Source organism: Archocentrus centrarchus, chromosome 13 (genome assembly GCF_007364275.1).
Source record: "Archocentrus centrarchus isolate MPI-CPG fArcCen1 chromosome 13, fArcCen1, whole genome shotgun sequence".
Classification (NCBI taxonomy): domain Eukaryota; kingdom Metazoa; phylum Chordata; class Actinopteri; order Cichliformes; family Cichlidae; genus Archocentrus; species Archocentrus centrarchus.
The window spans coordinates 26,141,139-26,162,993 of NC_044358.1; the positions used below are offsets into that span (position 1 = coordinate 26,141,139).

Sequence of the window (21,855 nt, forward strand, 5' to 3'; positions counted from 1 at the left end):
ACTGTGGAATATTTAATAGTGAGGAAATTTCACCACTGGACTTGTTGCACAGATAGCATCCTATCACAGTACCACGCTGGATTTAACTAAGCTCCTGAAAATTATCCATTCTTTCACAAATGCTTGTAGAAGCAGTCTGTATGCCTAGGTGCTCGGTTTTATACACTTGTGGCCATGGAAGTGATTAGAACACCTGAATGAAATTATTAGATTGGCAATATAGTGTACATCTGACCTTATTTGATCCATCTACTGTTTGCTTAAGCCTCAATGGAAGGGTGGCTGTCAAGAAGCCATTATTAATGAAGGGAAAGGGGGAGAGAAGACTGAGGTATGCCAAATTACACAAGAACTGGACTGAAAATCAGTAGTGACAGTTATGGAGTGATGAATCCAAATCTGAAATTTTTGGTTCAAATCATCATCAGTATGGACGGAGGATGTCAGGAGAGAGGTACAACAGTGAGTGTCTACAGCCATCTATATAAAACAGTGGATGTTCTGTCATGGTTTGTGGTGTTGGGAATTTACGAACACAAAATTAAGAACACAGAGAGGTACCGTCAGATTTTGATCCATCATGCAGTACTGGAAATCATCTGATTGGCAGCAGCTTCATTTTTCAGCATGACAGTGATCCCAAACACACTGCCAATGCAGTAAAAGCATACCTGGATAGAAAAACACACAATGGAACACTATCAGTCGTGGACTGGTCTCCTCAAAGCTCAGACCTCAACATTATTGAAGCAGTGTGGGATCAACTTGACAGAGAAGAGAACAAAAGGCAGCAAACATTTAAAGAAGAACTTTGAATGTTCTTCAAGAAGCCTGGAGAACTGTTCCTGAAGATGACTGAAAGAAATGACAAGAAATCAGTAAATCAGTAAATTGCTGCATCTATTTCCCATTTTCCTGGCAAAATATAGATAAATGAGGGGTGGCCCAAGACTTTTGCACAGTGTTGTATTTATAGTGTATTTTATTTATATATATATATATATATATATATATATATATATATATATATATATATATATATATATATATATATATATATAAGCAGAAGTGCAGAACTTCTGCTTAACAGCAGAAACTATTCAGTTTCAGGCACGGTTTCAGTCTCTGCAGGTGTATTCTCCAATCTGGAAATGGAAAAGTTTGATGGTGTAATTGTACTAATGTTTTTCATCATGCCGAGCCTCATTAGGTTTGATTAAGATGTTATATGAGTTCTTGCTTTTGTGTTAGACAAAAAGAGGAAGCACATTGACTCACTGACATTTAAATTTGTCAAATTTTCGATGACCCCAATTCATTCCTTCAGATTGAAATGCTATTTGAAAAGAGTCCAAAAACCACACACTCTGAACACTATTGTCTTGTGAAATCTGGACCATATGTGTCCTTTTATAAAGCTCTGACAGAAACATATTTTCATTTGTGCAGCCATTCTTCAACATTCATAATTATGTATTTGTGGATTGGACACTAGCCTATAGCCTGCAGATGGTATTTTAGCCCCGAACCTGCACTCTCCCCATTACCTCAAACCACCACCAGATTGGGAGATCATATATTTTAATGAGACGTATAATAGCTCTTTAACCCATATCATTAGGGGAATATATACCTACCGTTTGCTCTTTTGGCAGTTAAACGAAAGGACTGTTTCCCTAATTACGCTGTGTGTAGGACAGGTCACGGGTTGGGTGTGTACCTGTCTGTGAGTGTGTCTCTGTTCCGGAATTATATGACCATTAAATATTCAACCGCGGGCCCCCCTCCAGCCCCCCACCCCCCTCGACCCAGCATCCATTAACGCCTCATCACCATTTAACTAGCTCTGTTGTCAATCACCACAGGGCCTCGGCTGAAACAGAAAATGTCTGGATTTGGTTTCCTGTCTTACTTGTTCTACATATAGAAGAAAGAGTGAATGAGAATAAACACCCTTTCTAATTGAAGGATACTTCAGTCAAGGACAATCAATATAACTGAATCATTAAGGGTGAATATGCCTTCACTGTAATTTGTCTGATATAATAGCTCTCTTTTTAGGTATGATTACATACTGTGCTAAACAATTTGGCAGTCAGCTAAAATTTCAGCTCTGCGCACAAACGTCCGCATGCAGTACTGGTGTGGGTGTCCATAATAAATGATGTGATCCCATTTCTAATTGAAAATAATAACTAATCCATGGATAACAAGCTCTTGTATAATCCAAAGCCATATCCCTTCAGTTCTGGCCTATCTCGGCTGTAATAAAAGACAGGAAATGAGAGGCAAGTGAGAGTGGTGGCTTGGACATTGACGCTTAATGTAATCTGCCTTGAAATCAAATTATTTGACCTGGAAAGCCTAACAATACAAAACTCCTGCCAGGCTGCTGTTAAATATTTAGCACGTGCCTGTCATGAATACAAATGGCGCGCAAATTAGAATCTACAGGCGCGTGACCCCCATATCACACCCTCGGAGCATGGGGGGCTGCCTCTGCTTTAAATGTTTTAATTACCGGAGCCGTGGTGTGGCGTGCCTCGCTACCTCGCCGAGCGGCATCACTTGAAGGACAAGCGGTGAAATTCAACTGCTGGTAAACACGAGTGATCTGGTGTCCGTGATCTAATCATATTAACTAAAACATAAGGATTCAATAAGAGGAATTTTGCCAGACTATAATTATAGTTCCCAGCACTCTCCCTCAGAATATGCCTTCATACTTTTTCTTTTTTTTTTTTTTTTAAATCTGTGTTCTTTTCCACTGGCTATATGATCTACCTGAGGACTCGAGGGAGGCGCTGTATTGCTCTTGTGCACTCTACACTGAAGGAAGATCTGTCTCAGTGATTTTGATGTAAGAAAATCTGGTTTGTATCGATTCGGTATTGATTAGTGGAGTTAGTCTCATCTCCTGTCGTTACTTCAGATAAATGGCCTTATTTGTTGTGTTATTATGTTCAACACAATCATGCCAGGAACAGTCAGAGGAATATTGAACCGACACTTCATTGGCTTCATGGGCTCCATTTGTTCCAGGAATTAAAGGATGTTTTCTGCCAGTATAGCACCACATAGAAAGTGGAATAGGGAGCATATTGACAATCAATTACACCTTAACTTTAAATGGTTTTTCAAACACAGTCTTACAGAACACAGTTCCACTTTTTTTTTTTTTTCTTCATGATTTTTGTCCTGCCTACATAATGATTGATTTGGAGATGAATAGTGCTACAGATACAGTCTAGCCATCTCTCTTTTATTTGCTCCTCTCTCCTCCCTATTCATTCAGGTTTGTGGTTCCCCCCACGTTGAAATGATTAGTTATGCAAGGCTTGTAAGCACTGAATCAGAGTTATGGTCCCTGGGGAAATAAATTTGGCAGAAAATCAGTGTGAGAAGATTTAATTATCACGAGGAGACCTTTTTTCCTTGCCTTGGCCCACTGAAGCCCAAACTCGTCTCCCCCCCCCTCTTGCTCTCTCTCTCTCTCTCCCTGTCTCTCTCTCTCCCCCCCTCTCCCGTTCTACTCTGTGCTGCACACTCTGCAGCCAAAAAAGCCCTGGCATGCAGCATACAAGCCAGCCCTCTCCTTGCCTTCCTTCTCCTCCCAATTTGTTTCATTACATGGTGATAAGCCAAGCAATTACTGCTTTATTGATTTTTCATCACTGCAAATTTAAAGTTGATTCCCCCCCCCCCCCCCTACCTCTCGCCCCCCCTTTTCCCTAAGAGATGTCTCAGGAAGGTGATTAGGTGACCCGCCTGTCCTAAGCGCTGCTGGTCCCACGAAGGTGTGGAGGTGAATGCCGAATTCTGGTAACCCCATTTGACCCCTTGTTGTCCCAGGGTAATGGGATGCCGATGCCACCCAGTGTGACTGTCAAATCCACCGCTATGGAGCCTACAACTTAATCATTTCTACAAGGATATCTATGGAATGACATGTTTGACTCGATAGCAGCTGGGCTATCTCTGCCATAGGCTAGATTACAACAGAAATTGACCATGCAAGCTTCCATCCTCTGTTCATTCAGGTCAAGCAGTCAGATGATTGACAGCACCCTTTTACCCTCCGTGATTGGTAATCGTTTCTCGGGGCACCCTTATCAATTAACCTGCTGCCAGTAAACCGATGTACGTTCAGCAACTTTGCATTGAGTCACAGGCCTGATATTTATTCCAGATTTCCTCTCCTTTCCATTTAGATTAATGACAGCTTTGAGAAAATTTGTTGAAAATTAGATACTTAATATGGACTTCCTTCTTGATTAAATTAAAATTAAAAACTGACATAACACTCAAATATTTAATCAGGTTCCAGCAAATGATTTTAGTGATTAAGAGTAATTTTACACAATTTGATTAAAAAATGTTGAGTGATATGAACATTTTGGCCAAGGTTTAGGATCATTGGGTTAGCATTACACCAGCAGTTTGACCCCCTGACTAATAACATTTCTAGTATGTGAAAAATGGCTTCCCAACACACACACACAAACACACACACACACACGTTTGTATGTCTGGACATGATCATGCACAGCCTAACAGGGTGGTCAGACTGCTGTGATTAGACACACCCACAGACTCTTGCAGGTCAAAGTGCTGGCATCCTGGGTGGCTGTGGCCATGTGGTAGCTCCTGCAAAGTTCGTCATTGACATCAGAGGTCGCTTAAGTGTGTATATGCCTGTGTGTGTATCTTTTTATAAATGTAGTGTGAGCGATTGTGTTTTTGGAATGCCTGGAATGAAGTCGAGGCTGTGCTCACAGTCTGTGTGTGTGTGAGATGGGTGTTTTTAAGATGAGCATATATTGTCCGCAAACAAAACAGTTTTATTTTAAAAAGTAATGCAATAATACTGCTGGCAATTTTAAATTCACATAGGATGCACTGTTCTATACATGGATTCAGACTCTGTATGCTCCTTTCTTCCAGACTGTTTGTCTTTAGTAAACTCTCCTACTGTAGATGTTCATGTAGAATATAAATCTGTATTTGAGCTCACAGTTAAAAAAACAAACAAAAAAAAAACTGTGCTTCTCTATTTATTACAAAACTGGGTTAGAAGTGAGCATCTAGGCAGACTGACATTAGCTACATTAGAGTAACACTTGGGTTTCTTCATTCAGATATGTATGTTTAATAATTAAGGTTGTCATGATACTCAGGAATATACTGGACAGGAACAAACAGTAACATCAGTTTTAAGTTGATTGAGGTGATGCAAAAAATATATGATCATAACTATCATCACATGTTTTCTTGGCACTATGTTTTCTTGGCAGATCTCATAGACTTGATAAGTTAGACTGCCACTGTTTCTGTCTAGTTGCTGGCATAGACAGTGTAAAAGATGGATGTAGCTACCATGACATCATCCATTAGTTTTGTTTCTGACATTCCGAATTGAAGCCTTGAGATTTCCAAAGTCGCCATCTTGGTTTTAAAAAAAAAACAAACAGATGTGATGAGGAGGGGTGGGACTTACTGTGAAACAGTTTTCCTATTGGTTAACAACTTGGCAATTATAAGTTGTTAACCAATGAACATACCACAGGTAATGCTCCATTTTGAAACATAGTATGACCAAGATTTACAAATTAGACTTAATTTTATATTAAGAAAATCAGCAGGAAAGTGTTTAGAGGTCAAGTCAGAAAGCTGTTTTCCCTCAGATTTCTCTAGAATTGGAAGGTTTCTTGTAACCACAGCTATTGCCATCTGGTGGCCTTCAGATAGAATGCAGGGTTAATTGGCCTAATTTTTCAAACCTGAAAGCTGCGTCCATTTTTTGTACTGTGGTTGCTGGCAGACTTTTGTCACCTTTAATCTGGGACTTTAAGAGGAACGTAACACTTTTTAGCTAGAAATGAATGCTGTCCATTAATGTTACAGACACGCAGAACTCGTAAGGTTTGCTACCTAGCTAGTGAGAGGTACATTTTACGAGCTGGTCATAGTTGGGTGCACTGTAGAAAGTATAGGTGAAGTGTCAGTGTCATGGCAAAAAAATTGTACACTATTAATGCTTGAGCAACTAGCCATGGCGCATGACTCTCTAACCCCTCACTCACAAACTGTACAGCTGACAGGTAACAAACATGTTACTGATTTAATCAGGACACCAGGCAGCTTTTTTTTTTTTTTCTTTCTGAAGGTTTGACAGCTTGAGGCAATGGCCAATATTGTGGGGCTTGCAGTGTATCCAGCAGATATCTAGACAACAGATAACCGTAGTCTGTGCCAAGATTTCCTGCTCAGTGTGTGTTTAAATGTCTGAATATAAATGTAGATAAATTTTAAAAAGCTTAAAGACCATTTGCTTGTATGTACACAAAGCCCACTCAAACATGATTGGCACATACTACTCGAACTACAAAGAGAAACCAGAAAGCTTTCAGTAAAATTAAAATTTGTTATATTGCAGGTATCTGTTTATAGAAATCTAGGACTGGCTGGACAGTACAATCAGAAAACTTATCTTCCATTAATTTAGATAATTAGAGAGAGTCATTTACAGTGAGGAGTTTGGGATTTACTTCAACATAATAATGTCACTTTTTTTAGTTATTTTGCACAGTTCCCCCCAATAATGTGGCATAAAGGAGAGTAATGCTCTACACAGAGCCAAGGTTATTAGTCTACAACTGAGGTCAAGAGAGGAGGAGGTAGGGGGACATTTGCCTAATTAATTGCTACTCAGACACACACACACATACACACACTGCCATGACCTTTACTAATATAGTTTGTAGCAGACCACACAAACAGGACCCTGTCGCTTTTCCTGTATCACCCTCTATAATGCACACACATACACACATACACACACACAGTTACAACCAGCAGAGTTAAAGGGAGACTCAATTACAACTCAACTAAGGGGAAAGAGCTGCTTGCTTGATGGCTGCATGTCAAGAACACTGTAGGTCACGTGTGTGTGTGTGTGTGTGTGTGTGTGTGTGTGTGTGTGTGTGTGTGTGTGTGTGTGTGTGTGTGTGTGTGTACACGCACATGCCTGTTTGTGGGTTGGTGGTCATGTACCCGTGTTTGAGTCTGTTTCCAGGATTCTGATTACATCACTTTCATTTTAAAGACCTTGCTCCAATTAAGTAATTAGTTGCTCAGTGTTTCTGTAATTATAGAGTTGTTCATAAAAGAGCTGCTGACCAGCCTGGGATTGAAAAATGGAGACTGCTGCACTTTTTCCTACACACACACACACACACACACACACACACACACACACACACACACACACACACACACACACACACACTAGTTTAAAATCAAGTTAATGCAGTCAAATGCTTGTTATTTCTGGTAAAGGGCAGGGCGGTACTCTGTATTTCTAATCACACTAAAACAGCACTGTGCTTCAATTATTGTACTCAAGGTTACTGAAAAGTAATAAATGAAAAACATTTGAAATATATTTAAGGTACATTGGCCTTATATATATATTTTACGTGTTCACCTCCTGTTCTGTGTTCAGTATAGATACAGTGTGTGTTTAACACATTTGCTCTTAAAATACATTTTTCCTCACATCCTAAATCGGTGGGTTTCTTGGGAAATCTTCTTTTTTTCTGCATTATGCTCACAATGTCCATAAAATAGCAAGGTTCATACGAGCAGCAAAATGTTAAACTCTGTGATAAATTGATTGAATATAGGGAGACTACATTTTTAGGAATGCAACAATCCCCCCATTTCAGACTGTCAACAGAGAAAGTGGCAGTGATCTTGAAGATCTCACCAGTCAGCCTGTGAAAGCGTCACTATTTAATGAAATTCTGTGATGCTGCCCAGGCTCAGAACATCGACTAACACTCATACTATTTTTTTTTTCTCCCTAACACACTCAACAAGAGAAAAGCACTCACCTGGTTTTAGTTATCCCCCTTTGTTTGTAGCCAGCATTGCACAGTCAAATCAGCAGGAACCTACAGGACTTGATTAGGATTTCAGATAAACAGATAACTTAGAAAATATACATAATGCTCTTTAACTCATCTTTCAAATGAAATGTTACAGCCCTGAAAGTGAAAAGTATGTCAACAATAAACATTCCTCTCTTCTTCTATGATGAATAGTTAATTGCAAAAGTAAATACTTTGAGTTGTAATGCAGATGGCATATTTGTAATTATTTGTATTATTTTTATCTGCGAAATTGTGAATGGACAGGTATTTATATAACATTTTTCTACAATTCTCAAAGCACTTTTTAATGGCTTATCAAAGTTCTTTGAGAAGTGTAGGAATTTGTATGATGTACATATACAAACATACAACTTACTAACCACTTTGATATTAACACAAATATCTAATTAGCTAATCACATGACAGAAGCTCAGTGCATTTAGGCATGGAGACATGATCAAGATGACCTGCTGAAGTTCAAACTAAACATCAGAATGGGGAAGAAAGGGGACTTAAGTGACTTTGAATGTGGCATGGCTATTGGTGTCAGACGGGCTGGTCTGAGTATTTCAGAAACCACTGATCTCCTGGGATTTTTCCCACACAACCATTTCTAAGGTTTAAAGAGGATGGTCTGAAAAGAGAATATATCCAGTGAGTGGCAGTTCTCTGGGAGAAAATGCCTTGTTGATGCCAGACTGCTTTGAGCTGATAGGAAGGCAGCACTAACTCAAATCATTGCAACCTGGTTACAATGGAGGCATGTCTGAACACACATCACATTGAACTTTGAAACAGATGGGCTACAGCAGCAGAAGACCACACCAGGTGCCACTTCTGTCAGCTAAGAACAGGAAACTGAGGCTGCAGTTTACACATGTTCGCCAAAATTTGATGGCGAAAGCTTGGAAAAATGTTGTCTGGTCTGATGAGTCTCGATTTCTGCTGCAACATTTGGATTGTAGGGTTGGAATTTGGTGTAAATAACATGATGAAAGCACAGATCAATCCTGCCTTGTATCCACAATTCAGGCTGGTGGTGGTGTAATGGTGTGGAGGATATTTTCTTGATATACTCTGGGCCCCTTATTACAAATTGAGCATCATTTAAATACCACAACCTATTTGAGCATTGTTGTTGACCATATCAATCCTTTTGTGACGACAGTGTACCCATCTTCTGATAGCTTCGTCCTGTAGGATAATTCACCATGTCACGAACTCAGATCATCTCAAACTGGTTTCCAGAACATGAAAATGAGTTCACTGTACTCAGTTGGCCTCTACAATCAGCAGCTCTCAATCCAATAGAGCACCTTTGCGATGTTGTGGAACATGAGGTTCACATCATGGATGTGCAGCTGACAACTGCAGCAAATGTGTGATGTTATCATGTCAGTATGGACCAAAATCTCTAACGCATCTTTCCAGCACCTTGCTGAATCTGTACCACAAAGAATTAAGGCCGTTCAGATGACTAAAGGCGGGGGGGGGGGTACTAACAAGGTGTGTCTAAGAAAGTGTCTGGTGAGTGCACATACACACAGAGAAACAAACATTGTGTAGGATTTTTAGAGCTGTCACTTAATTCTAGAATCAAACAAATAGATGCAGCATCATTCCTTATTATTAGAGTCTGTGTGCATCACAGCATGATTGCTGCATGGATAGAAACATAGACTTTGACCTATCGAGACACAGACAAAAAGAGACTAAGTGCACGGATTTAATTGTCATAACAGGAGTATACAGTAAATAGACAATAGGGGTCAGTTGAGGAGAGGATAGGTGAGCAGAATGGGGAGCTTGAATGGCAGAGAAGAGAGAAAAGGGTGAGTAGAGAGGGAGGAGTGGAGATATAGAAGAAGATATCCAAGCATGGCGCGTGGCTGCCATGTCATCCTGTCATTAGCAGGTTGTTTGGGTCTTTAATTCATCATTCAGACCTTTATTGACTGGAGAGTGGGAGATCACTATCAGCAGGAGATGCTACGAAAGTGTGTGTGTGTGAGAGAGAGAGAGAGAGAGCGAGACACTCAGTCACCAGCTGCTCTTCATTTCCTCATGCCAAATAGATATCACATAAGATTATATAAACATATCGCATGTAATGCTAAGGTCAAATTATGCTCAAGGCCATTTGATCCAAAGAGTACAGTCATATATATTGTTTGCTAAGTTTTACCTTAGTGTTTCTATCAGGGTGGTTTTAATAAGACAAATGAGTATTAGTGACGTGTGACAGGCCTTTGATGACTGTGACAGGAGTTGACAGGACAGAAAACTCCACAGAGACCGGTTGACACTGATAACAATTTGAGCACCGCAGGGGATCACTTGGCCTGTGTTTGTACTGTAGTGGATGATGCATTGTTGGAAGACATGGGTTATAAAGACGTGCCTTTTTTTTTTTTTTTTGAAGGGGGTGGTGGTGGGTAATATATGAGAGACTACATTTTTTGTGTGAGTGTGGTCTCATGGGAATCCACATTAGACTAGCTTAGCCACCTGCTCTGTCAGTGGACATCTCTCTGCTCACATACCCACTTACAAACTCATATATACGTATACGCACACTCCCTGGGGAGAGACTCAGGACATCTGGCTCAGACTGTCACAGTTTTCCTTTTTTTTTTTTTTTAATGTGATCCGTTGACCCCAGGCCACCACAGGCATCAGCATCACATTTTGTCAATGCTGTAACGCCACCTTTGGTGGTCTACTGCCTTGTAACCTAGAAATTCACACAGAGGATGTTGCTGATCTATTTTTGTCATTTCTCATTATCCTCATCTCCGTGCCTTCTTGCTCTCAATATATCTCCTTTTTTCTCTAGTTCTGACTTTCTTTTTTGTGTTCCTTACTCATTGAACTCTTGTTTTTCTGTCCCTTAAGCTACAAGGTATTAGTTATGCAAATATTGATGTGCAGCTTTGGCCTGCTAGCTATCAATTGAAATCAGCAAATCGATGGGTCTAATAGCTGCTCATTAGCCACTTGATACATTTCCAGGGCTGACATCAGAACCTGTCAGTGTTCTGTAATCGATACAGTCTAAAAGTATTACCCAACCAAGGCCCACACCAGACACCTTTTTTAATAACTTAAGTTGCTTATCTGGCTTTCCATCCATAAGTAAAACAATAGGTCTGACTCTATGGTTCTGGACCTATGTAGGACAGGACAAAATATCTCATTAGCAGCAACATTGAAATCCTCATCCATATAATAAAATGTCTTCCAGACAGTCAATTTGTGCCGATGATTTTAATAAGTAACCTTTTCTTTATTTTTTTCCTGTTGTTGTTATTTAGTCCAATTCCCAGTCATGTATCGGAGCAGGCTGTTGTTTGGGCCTGGAGAATCATACAGTAAAGACTTTGATGCAGCCAGGATGCTGCTGCTGAGAACAGGGCCAGACCGGAGCCCCTCTATCGCCCCTAGCACACAGCCCTGCTAAGCTTAACTCAGCTGTTTGATGCCAAGCTCGGCGAGTGTGCGCCTGTGTGCGTGCATGCATTCATGTGTGAATTTACTCAGCTCAGGGGTTACATAAACAAGAGCAGTTAGCCTACAGGTAAGGCCCACAGGAGACCAGCCAAGAGAGAGAGAGATGCAGCGGCAGTCTCTTACCTTGGCATTCCCTGGGTGTTGTCACCATTGCTGGAGCTGGATATTTACTAATGAAGGGGGAGATAGAAAATTACTTTAAGGAGAAAGTAAACAAAGTTACTGCACACACACACACAGAATGTCCTCATACACGTGTGAGTGTGGTGCGTTAATATAGTTAAGCTGGTGGAGGCAGGCATCCTTGCATGTGTTTTTGTGCATCCCCAAATGTATCTGGGGCTGCTGAAAAGAGATGGGGAGAATGTGGGCGGATGGGGGATTGGAGGCGGAGGCTGGCAGCTGGGCATTTGGCCGCTGGTGCAGAGTGAGAGAAAGAGCGAGGAAGGGGATGATGGTGGGGGAAGGGGGGGGGGGGGGGGGGGGGGTGCAGCGGAGATAAATCATTAGAGAGCAGGTTATTGGAAATGCAGGGAGATAAAAGAGTGAAGAAGCCAGTAATTGCCTTAAAGATCAGACTACAAAGCATTACTTTGGATTTTACAAGGCCAGCCAGCAACAAAAGAGCAGTAATTTATGAGCTCAGTGTAAAAGAATAGCATAATTACATTAAAAATTAATGCTAATGAGGGCTAAAATGGGGAAGGTGGTTATTATGAAAGTTTGTATTCATCTTCCCTGGGTTGAATGATGGCTAGTGGCTTGATTAATGGCTTAATTTCTATCAATTAGCAGGCAAAAAAATCTCCACTGAGACAGGCCTAAATTGAGCATTGAATTACACATCTTTAGTGCAGTGCAGGGGGGCAGAGGAGAGAGAGGCGCATTATTGAAACCTGGGACTCTGAGAGATGCGGTGATGTGCAAGCATGGATACGTGCACATTTGAAAGTCGGGTATGGGATACAAAAGTTGGATAAATGTTTATCCCGACGTCTTTGTAAGGATTTGGGTTTGCAATACACGGATTTGGTACTTAAAACTGCGCTGTGCTGTGAACAAATAAACTGGTATGAAAATGTATTTTAAGCATGTGAATTTGAATCTTTTTAATTTACATTTTCAAAAATGTTTTATTCTTTGATTAAACATTGACATTTATAAACTGGAAGACTCACAAATATAATTATTGTTCTTCTCACACTATACTACCCATCGTAAATACAGAAGCTCCGGCTTTGCTTTGCTTCGACCTATTGATTTTAATAAAATCATTAACTGTCTTTAAGTTCCCTGCCATATAATTCCAAAGATTTGCCACAGTTTGCAACAGTTCAGTTAAGCAAGCATTTTATTTTCCTTTTACTTATTTATTTACAAAGCAAGTGCTACGGTACTTTAGAAGGCACGCTAGGTCAGTCAATTACTGGAATTAATCAGCAGCAGTAATATATTCAGCTCTGCTGTTCGTGATTGACAAACAGCAGACCAAAGTCAAGTATACAAAAAGACAATGCCAGGGCTTCGGCTCTCGTATAGACATGTGTTGTTGAAGAGTTCCCTCTTCTGGCAGTGAAGCGCAACTGCTGCAGAACGCTCTCGTCTTCAAGGCTGAAGGAGATGAGCTGAAATCTGCTTCCATTTGCTGGTTTGATTTTCTCTCCCCGTCTTTGGGTCTTAATCAATGAAGTGGACAAACAGCTATTTAGAGCGAACAATAGCCTATTGATTCTGAGCCACTCATCAGCACCGCTGTCTATCTAACTAATTTCAGTAATGAGACGGCAAGTGAGTTTTCTGACTCCTAAGAGCGTCCACACACACACGCACACGCACACACCCGTGGATGTCATCATGCAAGGACACAAACACACGCTGACATACATTGCTTTGTCACTATCCATTATTCAAATCTGTAGATGCATAAGAAAAGTTTGACTTTTTTTTTCTTTTTAATTCCATTTCCTCGGTCAAAGTAATGGTTGTAGTGCATTTGAGAATCCAGACAGATGCTACTGAGAGATAAAGAAATAACTTAATTTAAAGCAGTGCATACTGTGCATTTAATTGTCTACTTTTGTTCCTTCTGCTTTCCGTCTCATTTTCTGTGTCTGTTTTTCCTCTCTATCTGCTTTCACTTCATCCTCCTCTCGTCACTGACAGAGACGCGTTCCTAATGCGGTGACAATCGAGTCGACCTGTTAAATTAATTTGCCAGATAATGTGTCAATATTAAATATCAACTTTGACCTCTCTGAGCTGCAGAGTGCGCTCACCCAGCTAGAGTATTGATTTTTGTCTGCCTCTACGCTTGCTAGGCCCGCACTCAAAGTCCATTATTTTTGATTTTCTCATGAAATACATATCTTTTCCCGCTGACATCTGACAAACAGCATATGGAAGTCATTTTATCTACCAATAATGTGTTTGTCAAAAAGTCTGAGCTCTTAATGGATTCCTGCAGCACGCACGGACAGCCCAGCAACAGACGGGCCTGCCAAAGAGATGCTAGCAGATATGGGGTGTGTGTGTGTGTGTGGGGATACATGTCAGTGTGGCTGTTTGTGTGGTGATTGTTTATATAGGGTGTTCATGCTCAAAGGACAGCAGAGAAGGGGTAATTAAAAAAAGCAAATTAATGTGCTGAATTAATGAATTGTCGGCCAGTCACAGGCATTAGTTGTCATCCGAGCACACGAATGCTTGTGCAGTGAGCAGTGGTGATAGTGGTGTGAAGGACAGGCCACAGTCTTGAAGAGGATATTGGGCCAGTGTTCAGACTTCATCTAGCAGCCCAGTCAAGGTAATGACTATTTTTGGAGCTGCTGTGCAATGCGTCTATGCTCACATCTTCCCGCACAGGATGACAAGCTGATAGTCTGTCATATAGGAAGGCTTAATTCCACTTGTCATTCACTTGTCCAATTCTGCACTGCATTAAAATCAAAACCGAGTTTGTTTGAGTGCTATTATGAACTTTAATAGGGTGTGTGTGTGTGTGTGTATGTGTTTGATAGTGTGTGACGCTTTGCTGTGAAAGCTGGAACAAATATTCATTTATTCATTAAACACCAGGGCCATGAATATCTGTTGTGACACCCTTTCTGTAGCTGCTAATGGATTGAATTAATTCCTGCTATTAGCTCCAAATGCACAAAGTGAGAGTGTGTGTGAGTGTGTAGTAGTAGGACTGTGATGCATGTACAGATTTATGCAAGCCACAAGTGTAAGTATGTAAGTTTGCGAACATGTATGCATGCAGAAGCACTTGTGTCCCAGTTCCTGTATCCCGTTCTGTGTGTCTGTGTGTGTCTGTGTGTGTCTGTGTGTGTGTGTGTGTGTGTGTGTGTGTGTGTGTGTGTGTGAGCGCGCACATTTGTGTACTTGTTTTCACGACACAGCCTACATCAGTGCAGCAGAGAAACATGGATGTCTGCTGGATTGACAGATAGAGAGATGGGAGAGTGCAGGAGAGGACGGATGGATGGGGGAGAGAGGGATGAATATTGACTGATCAGTAGAAAGATTGACAGCCAGAGAATAATAGCAGCATTCAGACTCTTTTTTTTTTTTTTTTTTTTTTTTCCCTGTTGCTAACTTTCCCGGCACACCTATTTTTGCCCTCCTACGCTACAAAGACAGCTCTCAAATTCTTGAAATGATTTTATTATCTGATATGCAGAATCCTGGTGTGTTTATATCCAAGAGTAATTTATTGAAACCCTTTGTGTCTCTTTGTTTGATTGGACAAGCCCAAGCAAAATACTTTCTGATGCATGAAAACTGTATGAAACCTAATCACATTTAGTCTCCATAATGAAATTCCTTTGCAATGAGTTTGTGTTCATATTTTTGATTATTTTAGAATGCATTATCTGAGTGTAATTCACTGTCTGGCTATTATCCTGTTAGTATTTTTTCCCCCTTCTTTAGCTTTTGTAGGAACTCTATGCCCTTGGCTAAGCAAGAGTCCCTTTTTCATGGAGGCCAAGATTAAAATAGAGGAATATCAGATATTTTTATTGTATGTGTCAGAGGGCATTATACAGAGCCATAGCCCAATCCCCATGAAATCCAGTGCCTTTCAGATCATGACAAGGATTGGCTGGCACACGTGTGTGTGTGTGTGTGTGTGTGTGTGTGTGTGTGTGTGTGTGTGTGTGTGTGTGTGTGTGTGTGTGTGTGTGTGTGTGTGTGTGTGTGTGTGTGTGTACACATGTGTGTCAGTTTCTGGATGTGTATGTGCTTCTTTCTGTGTTACATGTGTTTCAGAGGGAACTTCTCTGGAGGAGCAAGTGCGAAGGATAAAGGACATTGAGGCCATCGAGAGTGATTCCTTTGTTCCTCAGGCTTTCAAATCATCCAGGGATGATATAAAGGTGCGTTCTGTCTCTCTTTCACTCCCTGCCCCTCACTGTCTCTAGCTTTTCACTCCATCTCTTATTGAATTTCCCTCTCTGCAATGCTGTGCCGTCTGTCCAGAGACAGCCCAGACCAAATCAAACATTCCCATTCAGTGCCGTTTGTTCCGACCTGAGATGGTTTCATCAGACGCTCCACTGTTCCGCCGCCTCCAAAGCGGCAGCACCCACACAAAAGCCACAGCAGGCAGCAGCAATCCTCTGTCTCCCTCTCTCTCTGTCTCTTTCTCCCCCCTCTGGTTGTGCAGATGCAGACAAAACACAGAAGTCATTATTGAAATGTTCGTGTCTCTGAAGGAGCAGGAATTCGATTTGTTGAGGCTCATGGCTCTTTCAGAAAAGATGGGCGACAACATGTGACAGCAAGCCTGCACAGACTTTTGTGACATAGGTTGGTGAGTCTGACAAAAGGTCAAGACCCGTGTGGTTGCAGTTTGTAATAGACTAAGCCAGTGTGCTCTGGCACCGGCGGGCTGCACAGGTTGCACGTGAACAGTATACGTCGTCTTTCCTGAGTCACTTTCAAGCGCCTTTCACATAAATTTACCAGGATCAGGTGCGTGGATCAGGGATCAAGTCACTGATATTCTATGTGTTGTAGGCTAAAGAGATCCCATTAACAAGTCAAATCAGGGAAAGATTTTCTTTAAATTGCTAAAGAAAATATACGTAGTGCAGAAAGGAGGCACAGAATTTTAATGTGTTGCCTTTCTGAGAACACTCAGGTTTTAATTGTATTTTAAGTTTAAACCAGGTTTTAACAACTTTTCTTTGGTTTTACACAAGCCTCTTTGAGCCAAACACTATTCATATTATATTATTTAGGAGTATTTTAGCTATATCACATCTATGAGAAGAATAGTGGCTAAATATAATTATATATGTAATTATACACAGATAATTAATGAAACCCGTTTAAGCTATATTGTACCAAAATATGCATACCTGTAATTGAAATGTATTTCAGTATGTCTTTGCTTGTGAATAAGGTCTTATTTTATTTTATTTGGTCTTAGTATTTATAGTAATGTATCTATGAGTGGAGTCTATTAAGAGTATATAATTAACTGCTAATGAGGAGAGTCCAGTGAAACCTTAAACATCTGCTACAGTAGCTCATCAGAAATATTTCTCCCCTTTCAAGCAAGCTTCATTCAGTAAAAACGTGCATTCAGCATATTGTTTCCTGGAAATGTAATGACTGCTTTTACTATCTGATAATTGATGCTTATTAATCAGCATGTCTCAGATTTCGCTTGCATTTGTTTATCCTGCCAAATTATTGTGAAATAAATCTTTCCAGCTGGGTAAACCTTTGCTCTGAGACTGGTATTAGAAGTGTTTGAAACATGAATGGACTTGGCAAAGTATTAATTTTGATATGTCATCTTCGTAACAGCCTATCCCAGCTGCAGGATAAGCAGAAGAAAATGGATGGATCTTTATAACAAGGAGGATAGATTTAAGTAAATAGGAGGAGTCCTTTTAAAATGTCACATTTCCTTCTGTCGGCTTGGACTCGGCACATGAAAATCTGAGTGGGGTGGAGAGCCTCTGTACTTGTGTTTGGCTGTAACTGCGACAAAATGAACATAATGTGTGTTTTGTTGCTGTTTCACCGACATTGCTCACCTGTCGCAAAGCTGTGTTTGAATATTTTTACATTTACAGGTTTTAACTTAAGTAATCACCAGCATGAAAAGAGCTTAATAGACCTACAGGGACCTGTCTTCTTGCTTATTTGAAGTCAGATGCCTCACACAAGGCACAAGCTGGCTGACATCTGCAGATAAATATATAAGATATCACACTGCCTTATTACATACACAGATAAATGCATTGCATTCAGGATACAAGCTGATGCTTATCAGTACTCTGCTCTCCTCAGATGTACTGTATTAGGCCAGGGTTTTACTGCCACCTGCTGGAGAAAAGTCATATTGCATTTAATGATTGTTTTCTGTTACACAGTTCTAGACGTACAGTAATTCTGTATATTCCAGCCTATATAGTATATTTTCGATTGTTTGCAGGAATCCTAAAACTGCAGTTTGAGTTCTAAAAGTTTAACCGTTTTGTTTTGGTTCCCCTGGACCTTTCTGGAACTTTTGGAATTCATTCAACTTTGTTTTGCTTTGGTACACAGGCATGTTTCTGTGCTCATTTTAAGTTGTGCGTTTGTTTTTGTGTGTTCTTGTGAATACAGACCGAGCTGCCTGAAGTGAAGCAGGAGCAAGAGAGGGCATGTTTGCAGGACGTCACACTTCCCACATCAATAGTGTACAATGACACTGACACACTTGCCCATCCCAGTGTAAGTTCTCACCAGACAAACCCTTCCGCTGTTAGGTTTAGTTTTTTCCCTCTGCTACAGTATCACCCCGAGCTGTCGTGCTGCTCTGTAACACCAACTTTTTAGCACCGTCTGAGCCAGTGAGGAGTTTCTAATCCTGAGGCACAGCTGAAGTTGATTTTGTCATTTGTGCTGCTTGAGTTTATCGATTGATGCACAAACTTTGTCAAGTTTTTATGTTAAAACTGCTACTGCTGTCACCACCACTACTTACGCCATTCCTGCGTATTCCGATAACAAACAGGACACAGTGGTACAGCAGTTTCAAGCCGCCTAACATCACCGCCTCCTCCTCTTCTGCCGACCAATGATGAAAAACGAGAAGGAAAACTTTAAACTCCAATAACGCTCCCTGGGGCTTCCCAGTCATCTATCTCCACTGGGGAAACTAAGTTATGTTCTGATGTATGCAGATAACCCCCCTCACACACACACACACACACACACACACACACACACACACACTCTTGCATACACACACAATGCCCCCCAGCCTAATGCACACACATACACACCCTTAGACAGGCTGATGTATGGTAGCAATATGCCCCAGGCGGGCCCCAGCCCCAGCTTCAGCTCCAGCTCTACTTCCAATTAGAACAGATGAGTCCCATTAGCCCAGCTCAGATACTGTCATCCCACACACACAGCCTCATTAGCACCATGACACCAGCGCAGGGCCGACAGACAAGAACTCACTGGTGCTGAATCTAACACAGAGCTAACATGCAGTGCAGCTGTAAGCAGCATAGGTTAGGAATGAAGGATTGGCATGCCTGGGGTTTACGCTGCAATTTGCATAATAATGGACACATATCACCACATAGATGTACAGTATGTACACATAGTCAGCATGTCAACATTATCTCTCACCCTCACACAAACACAGTGAATATAGAAATGATCTTCCAATTTTCCCCCCTATGTCTCAGTGCCTTGCTTCACAGTCTCACAGTCATTATGTTACTTCGTAATAAACAGATGCCTTCATTCATCAGACACTTGCAGCAGTTTTTATTCCCCGCTTACAATCAATATCATTACTGCTAGTGATGTACCGAGGTGAATTCAAGTCGCATGCGTAGGTCTTTTCTGCCAGCAGGCTTTTACACCTACCTAGGCCCACGGGACAAGAGGAGTTACATGTTTAAAAAAAGGTTTTTCTCGTGTGCGTTAGATAGAAAAGGGCTGCTAAGATGTGAAAGGTGTCCGAGACTTCACTGTAGCATTAGAGCATCATTAATCTGTCACGTGGGTCTCAGGGCAGTACAGACTACTCAGTGTTGTGCTCACTTACTTACAGGGAAGCATAGCTGATTTATTTATATCACATTCAGGATGTATCCTTAGAATTATGGTCATCGGGAGCTGGTGACTGTTATACTGCTTGCATTGCTTCTAGCAAATTGAGAAGAAATGTTTAAAGCAGGTTTTGCTCAGAATGGGCCCTTTGGAGGATGACTACGTAGACAGCAGACGGTGACGTGGAGAGTTTCGTCCTGCTAACGTACCTGCTAACGTTTCCTTATTCCACCGTGAGAATGAATCCGATGTTCCAACATTTGTTCCACATGTTCGCGCCCACACTGGTTTAACTAAATCCAGCTAGTGACTTTTTTTTTTTTTTTTTTTTGGCTCAACGGTGACTCTGTTGCCATTAAATATCACTCGTGCTGATCTAGCTGGTTTTCTTAATTGAGAATATTTGTGTGCTTTTAGTTCTATGTCAGTGTGTACCTTTATTATTAGACACATTTTCTTTCAGACAAAAGACAAAGCCTAAAAATAAACCTAAAAATAATAGTGAAAATTAAAGGTGCGATATGCAGCAGTCGTGGGTTGATGATTGGTACTAACAGCAAACTACAAACTTGACTCTCCCTTGGAGTGAGACGGGGAGAGAGCAGCAGGGACTGAGCTACAGAGTAAATGACAAGTGGGAGGGACAATGCAGTAAGTCAGAGAAATAAAACATTAATTTCTGATTGTTTCAGAACACAAATAAACACTCCCATACTTTGGCACAACTTTGCAGAAAGATGCTAAATTGCCAGATTCCTTTTTTATTTTATTTTTTTTTGTGAATGCAGTCAAAGCAGGTGTTTTATCCTTTTGGCTGTGGCCTTGTTTGATGTAGCTTTACTATCAGTCAAAGGCAGACAGACCTGAAGCTCTTCATTTACATCTGTAAGACGAGCAGAGGAGAGTCAGCGGTGTAACCTGGTCACCATGTCAGGGTCCATTCAAATAAATCCACTGGCACACATTTCATACAGTGGATTATAAGTGATCGTTGAGAGGGATTCCTTTCATATCACTGTTTTTTTTTTTTCTTAAGAAATGCTGCATATTATACATTGACCTCTAAAATATTTGGGTATTTGATGGATTGTTAAAAAAAAAAACATTGTGTGGTTTCCATTCATTGTGTGAGAATTGGCAGCTTTTCAAAACATTAGAGAAACATAGACAGCAAGGACACTCACTGTCCTTACCTTTGCCTTTGTATTTGTGCTTACTAACATATCCTCCCCTTGCTGGCCTGCAGTTGTTTATGGACAAGGAGAAGGCTGAGGAGCTGTGGCTACAAAGGCTGGTCTCGCTGCGACAGGAGAGGCTGATGGGAAGCCCTGTGCCCTGACAAATCCAGGAGCTCTACATTTGCACCTCATTCATTTAGTCATGTTTGATTTTATTTTTATTTTAGTCCTTGTCATATTTTCTCTTAGTATTTTATATTTTTCCTTCCACTAATTTCTCTTACTAATACAGACTCATGAGACTTTGTATAAATAAAGAGTTTTTGGTCCTGATGTGCTTGTTGTTTTTGTTAAAATTAATAAATAAGTTGTTTAGTCTGCTGTTCTCGCTCTCTCTTTTTTTTTTAACCTAATTCATGTTTAATAGGGGGAAATCTTACTGTCAGTTAAGGTAATGTGTTACCTTAACTGACAGAGTTAAGGTAGCACATTACCTTAACTGAGGTCCAGGCCCTGGAAAGGCCAGTCCATGACTGATAGTGTTTTATTGTGTTTTTTTTTTCCTTCCAAAATCTGACTGCTTTTCTGCATTATTCCATCAATTTTGACAACATTCCCAATGCAGCCTCAAACCATTTTCCTCTGGAAAATGGGAAAATGGTCAGGTACAAGGACTGGACTGAAAACAAGTGGAAAAAGCAGCCATTGTCCAAAGAAAAACCTTTGGAGACCTCCAGAAAGCCTGGAGAACTATTGATTATGACCACTTTAAGAAATTATAAGAACATCTGGCTCAGTGGCAGTAAAATATAAAGAAATGAGGGGTGGCTCAAAGTGACACTTTGTGTTTTAAGTAAGATTCAGTTCAGGTTCAGTTATATAGCTCCAAATCACTGGATGGGAGTTACATAAGGATGAAACCGATGACTTCTCATTTGCCTAGAACTTTGCTCTCATCCTAAATATATATCAGATGTATGCTTCTTGGTTATTTATGCTGTTTGTTTTCAGTGCTGTATCCATGTATGAATGAATCCAAGTCAGTGTTGAGTCTGCACTCAGGCCTATTTGTGGAACTGCCAGATGGTAATCTATACTACATCTACACTGTGTCACTCAAATGCACTCCAAATAGTGTTACGATGAAATGATTAATA

At 40.7% G+C, this 21,855-nt stretch overlaps 1 protein-coding gene across 1 annotated transcript in view; it reads left to right on the forward strand.

The window, feature by feature from the left end:
* rsrc1 (arginine/serine-rich coiled-coil 1) overlaps positions 1–21,079 on the forward strand; it is a 124,629-nt gene extending 103,550 nt beyond the window's left edge. The window contains exons 8-10 of the mRNA XM_030743535.1: positions 15,717–15,823; positions 18,072–18,179; positions 20,767–21,079. Of these exons, the coding sequence (XP_030599395.1) occupies positions 15,717–15,823; positions 18,072–18,179; positions 20,767–20,859 (308 nt within the window). The 3' untranslated portion in view covers positions 20,860–21,079. The remainder of the gene's footprint in view (positions 1–15,716; positions 15,824–18,071; positions 18,180–20,766) is intronic.
* Positions 21,080–21,855: the final 776 nt, after the last annotated feature.